The sequence below is a fragment of the Molothrus aeneus genome, chromosome 1 (genome assembly GCF_037042795.1).
Source record: "Molothrus aeneus isolate 106 chromosome 1, BPBGC_Maene_1.0, whole genome shotgun sequence".
NCBI classification, from domain to species: Eukaryota; Metazoa; Chordata; class Aves; order Passeriformes; family Icteridae; genus Molothrus; species Molothrus aeneus.
In genome coordinates, this window is record NC_089646.1 from 60,532,794 (window position 1) to 60,544,912 (window position 12,119).

The window sequence follows — 12,119 nt, forward strand, 5'->3', positions numbered from 1 at the left end:
CTTGTCAGGTACTTTTTTAGGCATGGTATTCTGTATTGGATCCCACAGTCAGGCCAGGTTAATAGACATATGTTGTCTTCCATAGCTTGTCCATACTCAAACATAAAAGCAATGCAGTAGCTGATTCCTTCCCTCCCTACTGGCAGAAGCATCTTTTACTAGAGAGGTAATATAATTCAGTAGATCAGAGAGCAGGAAAAAAATAATTTACTGCACTTCACAATAAATTTTCATGTGGTGCTTGTCCTTACTTGGTTTAATTGTCTGTGTGGAAGTAATCACCAGCTGTCATGCCAAGTGGGGTAGTTTCACAGGTTCAGTGGCTTACTCTGTCACAGACTCCATACTTGAGTCAGCTGCTTAGCAGTAATCAGAGATACAGGTGTGGAATATAACCCAAATATGCTGTTAGAGAGGGGTAGGTTATGCCTCTTGTTTCTGAACTGGAAAAGAAAAATCCTTCCATCACCGTGTTTTAAGTTTGTGCTGAATAGTGATAATAAACGGTGCTATGAGATACAAGTGTCTTTCTGTAAGGAAAAATCACACAGCATTAAAGCAACTTTTTAAGTCTGTTTGCATACCCAGTACCACAGTCTGGGTGGCACAAAACATTGCCACTGGACTGCAAGGGAATCCTGGCAGCTAAATGACCTGATGAGATATATGTGTCCTTTGTTGAAGGATGGAATCTGCCCCTTTGTTATTGCACTGAACATTTGGTAATAGCAGTAGCCTTCCCCCATCCCAGTTGAGTAAGGGGTGCAGCAGAAGATAATGGACATGATTCCAACACAACTTCAGCCAAGTTGTGCTAAGCAGCTTTGGCACTCACTGATGAACTGACTAAGCCACCAGCTTCTCATGGTTCTTCTTGAAAGGACCTAAGCAGGAAATTTTGACCTATAAACCCTTTAAACACATGCTAAAATGTAACTTAGGGCTTCTAAACACCATACTTAAATATTTAAGATAGCTAAGTTGTTAATATCTAGTAGAACAGGTAAACATAGTTTCTTTAGAGTTCATTACACAGAGAAGTCAGGCAGTGGGGGTGTGTGTGGGGATGTGTGTGTGTTTGTGAAACAGCTGTTTAAAGAGTAACTTAGGAAAATGAACTGGAACTTGGCCATGACTGTGTCAAGATGGAAATTTAAACAGTTTCTCAGGCTTCAAGACTGTTTTAAATAAACAGAAGTAAAAGAGCTCCAAAAATTCTATTTCAAATCTTAACAAATGAAATAAAGAATTATGCATGTAATCACATTACAGAAGCAGGGAAGACACTCTGATCTGTTTTGTGATAAAAATGTTTGACTCAGCATAAAAGACTGGCAATACAAAATGACTGATGGCATATTACTGTGCCCAAGTAGTCTCATCTATCTGATTTAGATTCAAGGGACTCTAATTGGGGGTATGGAAATCTTACACTATATCAACATGTGGATGCAAAGAAGTGCTGTCTTTTCCAGTGATAAAGATGTCAGAAGAAAATCTCTGTAAATCTGAGAGATTGAATTTAATGTGGCTACTGTAAATTCATCAATTCAGTACTGAATAATGTAATAAACCACAAAATCTGATGCTTTCACAGAAGTTATTTATTAACTGAAAACATTTTTTTTAATCACAGTTTTAATATCCAGGAATTGCTAAACTAACACGGGTGCAATCAACACAACTGAGGTGTGAGAATTCAAGTAAGTCTTTTGTTGAAGAATCCCAGCTTTTGCTATGAAGATAACTTTGATTATTCTGTGCTTAACTGATGTAGACTTTACTGACATGAGGATATTAGCTGGGATCCAACCACAATCCCATCTAGACAAAAGTATCTCTTAAGTTTCTTACAAACATTATCTTTAATTATTGTTTGTGCTTGTTATCAGGCATTGTAAAAAGTATTATTTGCAAAAAAAAATTAAACACTCATTAGAAGTGCCATTATCAGAAAAGCACATTAAAAGGCATTAAGATTTTAAATGTACCAATGCATTATCAGTAACTTGTAGTGAAGAGAGCAAGGGTTAAATAATTTATCCTCCAACTGCGCTGTCCCAAGAAGTACACTCATGTTAAATACTACACTGTCATACGCTGCAAGTAAGATGATTTTAATTTTGACCTTATACAGTTCACAGGCAGATACAATTGAATTTCAGTGGCAGATATTCTACCTGTGTACAATACCTGTAACTATTCCTGCATCACTGTGTTGTGGAAGCTGGGCACCTAGGTGTGACCTTCTTTTACCCTGTTGTTTTTTCCAATTAATACTAAACACATCAGTAGCCAAGGCTGGCAAACAGCTTTCTCCTGTATCCCCCAAATTCAGGCAGCCTGTGTGCTCAACTGCGTTATCTTAGAAGTTGGGCATAGGAAAGTTTCTTGCAACTAGTGTAGAAAGAGGCCATCCTTTTTGTGTTTTTGACAAGCACAGATAACAGTATTAAAGTCCTCACTACCACAAATACATGGGTTTGGTGAATTGGGAATTACTGGAGGGGCAGTAAATATCCTTTAACTGCCCTTCAGTTGGCATGATGCACACAGTACTGACAGACCCACCTGGTCTCAACTGCTACACAAATACAACCATAAAAAATATTTAAAAATAAGGAGTAGCAGTCAATGCTACTTTATGTGCGCTTTAAACAAAAACCCTGTGTAACTCTGTTCCAGCTTGCTCTCGCTCCCTCTAAGTCTTGTGTTACCTGGTACCTCTTTGCCTGATGGGATAAAAATATTTTAAAGTATTTCATTTTAAAGGGTACATTCATTACTTTATAGGAAGAAGGATTCCATTGCCTTCTTTTATTTATTTTTAATAATGAACACAAGAAACAAAATTTATTCCACTTCTGCCGTGCTGATTTATTCACCAAATTAACATTGCACATTTAAAGTGCTTTGTTTGACTGCCATTAAAATGTTTTCAACAACATTGTTTATTTCATACTGAGGAAGCCTTACATCATCTTTTGAAAATGACAGAATAGTGAGGTCAAGCCAAAGGTCAAAGCCTCACCTCTAACCACCACTATTTAAATCTTTATTAGGTCACAAATGAGCCATGTTCAAAGGTTTTTAAACCTTCCTCCCTAATGGACCTTCTCCTGTGTAACCACAAATCCAATTCAAGACACAAACCAATAGGGATGGATATCTGCTCCTGTTCTTTGAAGGGGGTGAGTTATGTTCCTATAGACACTCAGCAATATCAGGGACTGTACTTCTACCCAAGGAGAGTCATGGTCTTTTTATGGAAGAGAGGGAGTTTATCACCACTTGTGCTTTCTTCACACTGCCCTTATAGTCTCCCCTTATAATTCTGCAAGTTGTTCCTGTGAGTATCTTATCTTCCTCCTGCTTCTCACTAAGCTAGCAATTCTTTGACCTGGGCTGTCCTGTTCCCAGGACTGCTGGGGCTAACAGGCATCAAACAAGGGCTATATTTCATCCTAGACATGCAAGCTGTTAAGGCCCAAGTACACTTCTTTGCTCAAAAACCTAAAGCAGCCTTGCAGTCAGCATTAACAGTGCTGAAAAAGCTGTCTGTCAGCCTATGTGGATGCCTAGATATAGCTCAAAACAATTCCTCACCTTTTGTAAGCAGCAGATTTCTCCCATAATTAAAAAAACCAAAAACCCAAAAAAACCCAACCAATCAAAAAAACTCCAAACCAAAAACAACAACAAAAACCCCACAAAAACAAAAAACCCACACACTTGCTTCTAAAAAAGGTCACATAACACATTAGAAAGTGTGAGTATTTACAAAAAATTCTAAAGGGAGACTGCCATCCCAAAGCCTCCCTTATCCACACTGAAATACTAAAGGTAGTAAAAAATGGTGGTCTGGTTTCACTTGCTATAGGTCACAACCTGTTTTCATTATGCACCAGTCTCAAAGTTCTCCCAGTTACACAGGGATAATCCAAGAACAATAAATATACATCCCTACTCTTTACTAAAAATAATGAACATTGTGATCACATTGCTGAAAAACTGGGTGTATAAACAAAGGTTATGTAAAAACATTTGGCAGCACAGAATACTGTAGATATCTCTATACACACACAGGACAGGGCTGATTAGTTCTAATGAAGGTAGAGGTTGCATTCATACATATTTCTGGCTCAGGAAGCTTATAGAAACAACAGCACTCTTTCCCAAGTTGTAGGGATTGTGCTGTTTGAAGGCTTTTATAATCCCCCAAAGCAGACATATTTTATTTCTAAGTATTCATCGATGCCGTATTTTGAGCCTTCTCGCCCTAAGCCAGACTCCTTTACCCCACCAAAAGGACACTCTGCTGAGGAGATTATGCCTTCATTAACACCAACCATTCCAACCTCCAGCTGTTCTGCAACTCTCCAGATCTGGGCTGGATCTTGGGAGTAGAAATATCCTGTTGTGCAGACACAGAGATACAGGAATGAAAATCAGTAAGGAACAATTGCAGAAGACTGAAAAAGAGACTTAATGACATTCAAAATCATCACCGACAGCATTAAAGCTCACCAAAGCGCAGAAATACATTTATCTGACAGAGAAGCATACCTGCTAAACCCACATTAGCTGCATTTGCTATAGCAACAGCTTCTGCTTCAGTCTCAAATCTGTCAATAGAAAGAGAAAAAACAAAAATGAGGCCCACAGTTCACCGGCTGTCTTGCTGACTTACTGACAAGAAGCAGTCTTATCGAGAATTAAAATGTCAATTTATTTTTCTCAAAAGTGTACATTAACATTCATTTTGAAACACTGAAGTGTCTACCTTTTTCTCTGAATTTAAACTGCAGTTAAGTAGTTAAGATTGCCTTTATCCCCCTGAGGTAGCTGGATGGTACCAAGACATTTACTTCACATGGGTTAGCCTACCTATTTCCCCAACTACACAGCACTCTCAAGTCTGATTGTACATACATAATTGTATGTTCTTCCATCACATCCAATTAGTCTGCACAAAGGCAGGGAAGGCTTTAAGGGCGAACAGACAGCTCCAACTCATCCTCTGTCAAAAAAGCTTAGAACTAGCAAATCACATGACAAACTCAAAAGTCCTGTCTCCTATTTCATACTACAGATCATGAATCCAGGTTTTGCTGCTATCTAGCCTTGCTTAACCATTGAGATACTTTAATTTTCAAAAAGTTGCAGAGATGCTAAGATCAGGTCAAGAAAAAGAAACAAACAAGCCACAGATCCACAGTATGTTTTCACACGTGTACCCCAATCTTTTTACAAGACTTGTATGATCATACAAAAATACTTTCTTGTCTTTCAAATTTTGTTTATTCAAAATAATCTTTCATTGTTTAATTGTTAATTTTAATCTGTAGAATTAATAATCTTACCTGATAACTGGTGCTAAAGGGCCGAATGTCTCCTCTTGGGTGCAAAGCATTTTTGTTGTAACGTTAGTAAGTAATGTTGGCTCAAAGAAATTCTTCCCCAACCTGTGTCGTTTCCCTCCAGTCACAACAGATGCTCCTTGAGAAACTGCATCCTTAATGTGTTTCTCTACCTGAGGTATGCATAACAAAAGTTAAAAGTCAGCATTTAAGAATGAGCAATAATACATTTTCAACTGAAGAAATAATCCTCTCCCAATATTTAAGAGAAAATTTTGAAGAGAGGTTTACACTTTGCAGAGGATCATTTGCAATATTATCTAATTTCTCTTCAATTCTTGTTTCTCTCAGTCTGACATTATTTCAGAGGGATAATTATGAATGTGGTCCCCAGCCCACTTTTCTGTAGAAATTAAAAGCCTACACCTAATATGAGAAAAAGTCTTTACAGGACTAAAGACTGAATCTTCTATCAGTGATCAAGCACTATGGAAATGAAGTGTATGACTGCCATGGAAAGAGAAACAACTCTCAAGATGGAACTGGAGAGAACATTTTCCTACATCTATGATTCTACTCACCCCCAATATTTACAATTCATCTAAGGACAACAAAGCAATAAGAAAACTAAAGCAGCAATCCCTACCTAGAATACTGTCCTTTGAAATTACAGAAAGTGACTAGACTGAGTGTTTATTTGTACATATAGTTGTACCTGATACACGTACTACACTTTTGTGATGCAAGAAGGGAAGACATGAAGGAAAGAAATTCAAGGAGTATATCCTTTGTCTCCCAAATAACTGAGTATTTTCCCGTTCTTTTATAAAGAGAATCCGGCAGCATTCATGTGTGATGGATTCAAACCAAGCCTGCGTGCAACTGAGCTGTAATATCTTACAAAGTATGGGCCACTTGACTCAATAATCTTTAGCCTTAGGAAAAGTGAAATATTATAAAATATGTGACTTTAAGGATTTTTTTAAAAAATAAATATTCCTGGAGTTGCAGGTCACCCAAAACAGAAGACCCAAGCCATGCACATGAAGTTTCAAGTATCAAGAGTTCTGGTATTTTTAACCCTGAGAAATTATTCTGCCTAGCTTTTGCCAAAAAAAACCACTGTTCCTCAAAAGCACTTGTCAATCACAGTGCTTCAGAACTGCAGGATCACTGTACAGCTCTCACAGTGTATCCAATTTCAGTGAATGGTCTTGGGAACAGCTAGGGAGTAATCAGGAGCAATCAGTTGCTCCTAAAGGAGGCCTCTCCCTTAAAGGAAACAGAGGGATGTTACATGAACTGTCCACATCTGTTTGTCTATACGTACACATGGACTTGGGGGACAGAACACACTTCCAGCCACACTGCAAATATGCTTTAATAAAACAAGGGAAAAAAAGGTGAAACATAAATGTAGTTATTTTATGGATCATAAAAAGAAAATTAGAATGTTAAAAATTATATATTTACTTATACCTTCTCCACTGCTTTTTCATTGATTAGTGGTCCTTGGGTAGTTTTTGCATCAAATCCATTTCCAACATGTAGTTCTTTGTCTATAGCTTTAGCAAACTTTTCCACAAATTCATCATGAATTCCCTTTTGCACGAGGAAACGGTTTGTGCAAACACAAGTCTGAAAACAAACAAGATAAGACAAAACCACGTTAGTTTATGTTGTATTTAATCCATCTATTAATTCATTCTGGCCCTCATACCACAGAATCAGGTTACTACACTGATGTCCCCTGCCTCTCCTCCCTCATCCTAAGCTGTTACCCAGCAAAGCCATTTCTTTCACCTCCCATTTCACTTCAGAAATACAACTTCAACAAGCTGTCAGTGGGTGTGTGAAGTATGTCACACTGCCTAGTTGCTTACACTGGGGAAATGTTTGTTGAGTTTTGTGGACTCAGATACATGGATCAACCAAGGTCCAGAAGCTGCATGAAATACCTTCTAATTAGACTGCAGAATGCTGGACTGAGCAGCAAAAACTCAAATCACACTTAGTGGTCAGGGGTCTTTTTTTCTAACTCCTTTATTATCTGAGTTTGAGTTTGCTTTCTTCCTGAAAGTCGTTTATAAGTGCTTTCAATGGTCTATTTATTTGTGCTACCCCTTTGCTCTGACAAAAATATATGGGATTTAAGTGTCGCTGTTTAGACTTACTGGTAACTGGCTTTAGTGCCCAGAACCATTTGTGAGTTCAGGACCCTTCTCACAATGAAGTGTTCTGTGCTATCCTTTTACATAAAATAGCTTATTTACAGCTTAAATTTTATGTACAGCTCTTCACTGTCTAGAAACAAGGACAAAGATTCTCACCTGTCCTGAGTTTCTATACTTAGAAGCAAGGGCTCCTGCAACAGCCCGGTCTACATTGGCGCTGTCGAACACAATAAAAGGAGCATGTCCTCCAAGCTCCATGGAAACTCTCTTCACAGTGCCAGCTGCATGTTTCAGCAAGATCTGCAGGCAAGAGAAGAGACACACACATCTGTACCTCTAACAGATGTGAATAGTGGAATCATGGATGCAAGGGAGTGAAAAATTAACTCTGGCAAGGAAATAATCTGCATCTTCTCTACAATGTTAGACCATCTCCTATGGCAAAAGCAACTTTCATCCATTAAAATCCTTAAAGATGAAATGCTGGCCAAGGAGAGAAAGATTTTGATCAACTTCAGGTCAGGTTAAGCTTTTATACACTAATATTGTCAAATTTTTTTGTTCTTTTTTTTTTTTTTTGGTAATAAAATCTTGACTACTCTTACAAAAGTTTTCCAAGATCTGACAGAATTTGGTATTATGATTTGCCTTGATACCAGACTTTTGCTTCATTCTGCATACAGCCATCCTAGAGAACTGTCTTTTTGTAGCCACACTCTGCAATTTTAGTGATTCAATTAGAGATGCTGACAAGATTGCTTATTGACTACAGTTGATAGCAGAGATTCCAGGGTCTCACTCCTCTAATACTTTCTCTCAACTGCTGAAGCCATTCTTGAATGGCACTATGAAACTCAGTTTCAGTGCTCTTATTAGTATGTTGTCACCTTATGATATAAACCAAGGACATCGTGTACAGGACTGTTCACATTATGGTTTAATAAAGGGCAATTATCAAGAATTACAGACAGGCATTCTTCTGTGAAGTACTGATGCTAAGACATATAAGCAGTATCTCAAGAGGTACACAATTATTTGGACAATCTGTGTACAGTAGCCAGAAAAGAAGGCTCTGTATAAAGGCACACACTTTCCCCCCCTACCTTTCTACTATAACCACAGTAATAATCTTCAAGGATATTCTGTCCACGTATGTACCTTTCCTGTTGCTGTAGAGCCAGTAAAAGATATTTTGGATACCAATGGATCAGTGCATAAAACTTCCCCTACAGCTGCTGTCTGTTGTCTGGAACAAGGGACAACATTATACACTCCTGCTGGGATTTCAGCCTGGTTTGCAAGCTGCAACAAAAGAAAAACAGAATTTGCATAATTAGTGCATTTTGTAAGAGGAATGGTCACTTAATGATTGTTCGCTGTTTTGAAGAAAAGTCTGTAAGTCAATGGAAGCCAAAAGGACTCAGCACAACCAGGAACAGGTGCCACAGGTGCTTAAGAGAGAACCTTTGCTCTGGTTTAAGCTGTGTTCAAAAGAACTAAATTAAAGATATAAGGATATTTTGAGTATCAAAATGGCCTGATACACTTTGAGGCTCTAGACCATATTAGAGGCAATTTGCAAAGATTGTCAATAGACTAAAATACCTGCATCAAGTCAATTTGTCCTTTCTTCATATATGAAGCTGGCCAGAGCTACCTTCCAAGCCCATCTGATTCTCTGTTTACACTATCAGTCCACTGTTGAGGTAAAGCTTAGTACTGAAAGCTCACCTCCCCAAGAGCTAATGCTGATAAAGGTGTGTCCTCTGCAGGTTTCACCACGACTGTACAGCCAGCTGCCAGAGCTGCACCAACCTTCCGGGTAATCATAGCGCTGGGAAAGTTCCACTAGGAAGAGAGAAAATAGTACAGTCAAAGTTGGGAAAATTTTGCCTCCTGTTTTTGCAGAAGTAAGTGACATTTTGAACTGGGGGGCTGAGCTGAAAACCTTTATGTGACTCAGAAGAGTTCAGATATGCTTACTGGGGTTATAATGGCTGCCACTCCCACTGGCTGCTTCAGCACCAGGACTCTTCTGTCCTTTGCAGATGCTGGAATAACATCACCATAAATCCGTCGAGCCTCCTCTGCAAACCACTCCAGAAACGAGGCTGAATACGTGATTTCACCCTGTGCTTCTTTCAGAGGCTTCCCCTTTGATTAAATCAGAGTGAAGATACATTGTAAGCAGCAAACAGAAGCAATACAAACAAATTCAAGTAATTTTGGAGTTTCTCTTCTTGTCAGAGTATTTTATGATCCCCTCCCTCTGACACACACTGTAATCTCCAGCAAGGATTATATGATTGCAGCAGCAATAGTTCTGTGGATTTGATATACCATCATTGTATAGTCAATAATTTGTATTGCTGTGCCTGGATTCATACCTGCCCAGGACAAGGAAGAGAAACAGCAAATGTAGTATGTATTTATTTACAAACTCCAACTTAGCTGCTATTACCACTCTGAAGAAAGACACAAATCATGGCAAAACAGTTACAAGCTTATCCCAGGGTTATTTGTTTTGGGAATATTGCTTTGGACCACCCCCAGGTCTGATCCAGTGGACTGCATGACCATTAGCAGCTGAGAGACAACAGAGGAGCTGCTGAAGAATCTTCCAGCAAGGTTTGGTCCAAAAGGATACCAGTTTGTGAGCTCCCAGACTACTCAGTGATACACACTGTACGAATCCAACTTGGAGACTTGCATGATTTTTCCCAGTCACAAACATTTCTGCCACGGGGACCATGGTTCAGGTGGATGTACGCTTTTGCATGCCAAGAAGCACATCATGGGTCTGGATTCCTCTGATTAGGTACTACCGTTATCAAACCAACGCACTTATGTTTGTCCGGAGGAGAAATGTTTGAAACGTCACCCACCGACCTAGCAGGGCAATGTGAGTGCACAATATGCCCAAGCTTATTAAAAAGGACATGATGGCAAACTGGTGAAGCACGCAAGGAGAGGCTTGATGGCTGTCCCTTTTACTTGTGACCCTTTTCACCTGCCTGTGTTGTTTTCCCAGCGCGAGTGCCAGCACGGGGCAGTGCCCGTGCCCACCCCCGCCGCCCCACTCACGTTCTCGGCTGTGATGATCCGCGCCAGCTCCTCCTTGTTCTCCATCATCAGCTCGTACCATCTGCGGAGGCGCGCACTCCTTTCCTGGGAGGAGGGAGAGACAAGTCTGCCGCGGCCGCCGCACGAAGGGACGGGGAAGCGAAGCCCCGGGAGACCCGATCGGACCGGACCGCCCCGGGGCCCCTTCGCCGCCACCTCCCGCGGCCGCTCACCTTGGCGGGGAGGCGGCCCCAGGCGGCGCCGGCTTCGTGCGCGGCCCGCACAGCCGCCCGCGCCTCGGCTGCCCCGCAGTCGGACACCCGGCCCAGCTCCTCGCCGCTGGCCGGGTCCTGCACGGGGAAAGCGGCGGCCGTCTCCACCCATCGGCCGCCCACCAGGCCGCCCTGGCGCACCAGGGCGGCGGACAGGGCCTGGCTGGCGGCCCGCACCGGCCCCGGGGCGAGCGGCGCGGGGCGCAGCAGGAAGCGGCGGCGGGCGGCGGCGGCGGCGCCCCGCGGCAGGAGGGTGGCCATGGCCGCGTTCGGCGACAGGCGGCGGGCCCGGCACGGCCCGCCCACGCCGCCCCGGAGGAGGAGCTGCCGAGGGGCTGGGCCAGAAGCGGCGGCTTGGCGGGGAATCGCAGCCCGCGGCACCCGACCCCGGGGCAGCCGGTGCGCCCTGGCAGGAGTGGGAGCGTAGCCGGGGGGTGGGGGCGGGAGGGGGCTTCTGCTTCCCGGAGCCTCGTGTCCCACACCCCATCGAGAGCCCCGCTTCGTAGGGAGAGGGGAGGCCCAGAGTCACAGAGTACCCTGTGGTGGAAGAAACGCTCAGGGATCATGGAAGTCCAGCTCCTGGCCCTGCACGGCACACGCCAGGTGTCACACCATGCGCCTGAGGGCGTTGTCCAAATGCTTCTTGAACTCTTGTCAGGCTTGGTGGTCTGACCGCTTCCTTGGGGAGCCTGTTCCAGTGCCAAAGCACCCTCTGGGTGAAGAACCTTCCCCTAATTCCCAACCCAAACCACCACTGACACAGCTTCATGCCATTCCCTCGGGTCCTGCCACTGATCACCACAGAGATCAGTGTCTGCCCCTCCTCTTCCCTTCGTGAGGAAGTTGCAGATTGCAATAAAGTCTCAGGGTTCTCAGTCTCCTCAGGCTAACTTGTGCTTAACTGCAGGAGCACTGGCCCCTGGGAGCCTGTGAGCACTGGGTCCCATGGCAGCTGGTCCCATCTCGCTGGGGACTGCTGTGGCTGTGGCACATGCATGAAGGGTGGCTGTGAAGTGCAGGGTGTCCAGCCTCTGCAGCCGGAAGTTCATAGCAGTACACTTGGCAGGAGTACTTCCATGGGTCTCCCATGTATCAGCTGGGCTTCCAATACTGACCATAGGACCCAGGCTTGAGTGCGCAGTATCCTGTCAGCTCACCAAAGGTTATGAATTTGTATCACCTGCAACTCAGGAGCTAGTGTTTTTCTATTGACATTGCTTTAGCAGTTCGCTTTAATTTCCTTTGTGAAA

At 42.5% G+C, this 12,119-nt stretch overlaps 1 protein-coding gene across 1 annotated transcript; it reads right to left on the reverse strand.

The window, feature by feature from the left end:
- Positions 1-1,583: 1,583 nt before the first annotated feature.
- Positions 1,584-11,130, reverse strand: ALDH5A1 (aldehyde dehydrogenase 5 family member A1). The gene is made up of 10 exons (XM_066557927.1): positions 10,831-11,130; positions 10,619-10,702; positions 9,518-9,688; positions 9,266-9,382; positions 8,693-8,836; positions 7,691-7,834; positions 6,840-6,998; positions 5,364-5,533; positions 4,567-4,625; positions 1,584-4,414 (listed from the first exon to the last, which is right to left on the reverse strand). The coding sequence occupies exons 1-10, from the start codon at positions 11,128-11,130 to the stop codon at positions 4,209-4,211; spliced, it is 1,554 nt and encodes a 517-aa protein (XP_066414024.1). The 3' UTR covers positions 1,584-4,208.
- Between the last annotated feature and the right edge of the window lie 989 nt (positions 11,131-12,119).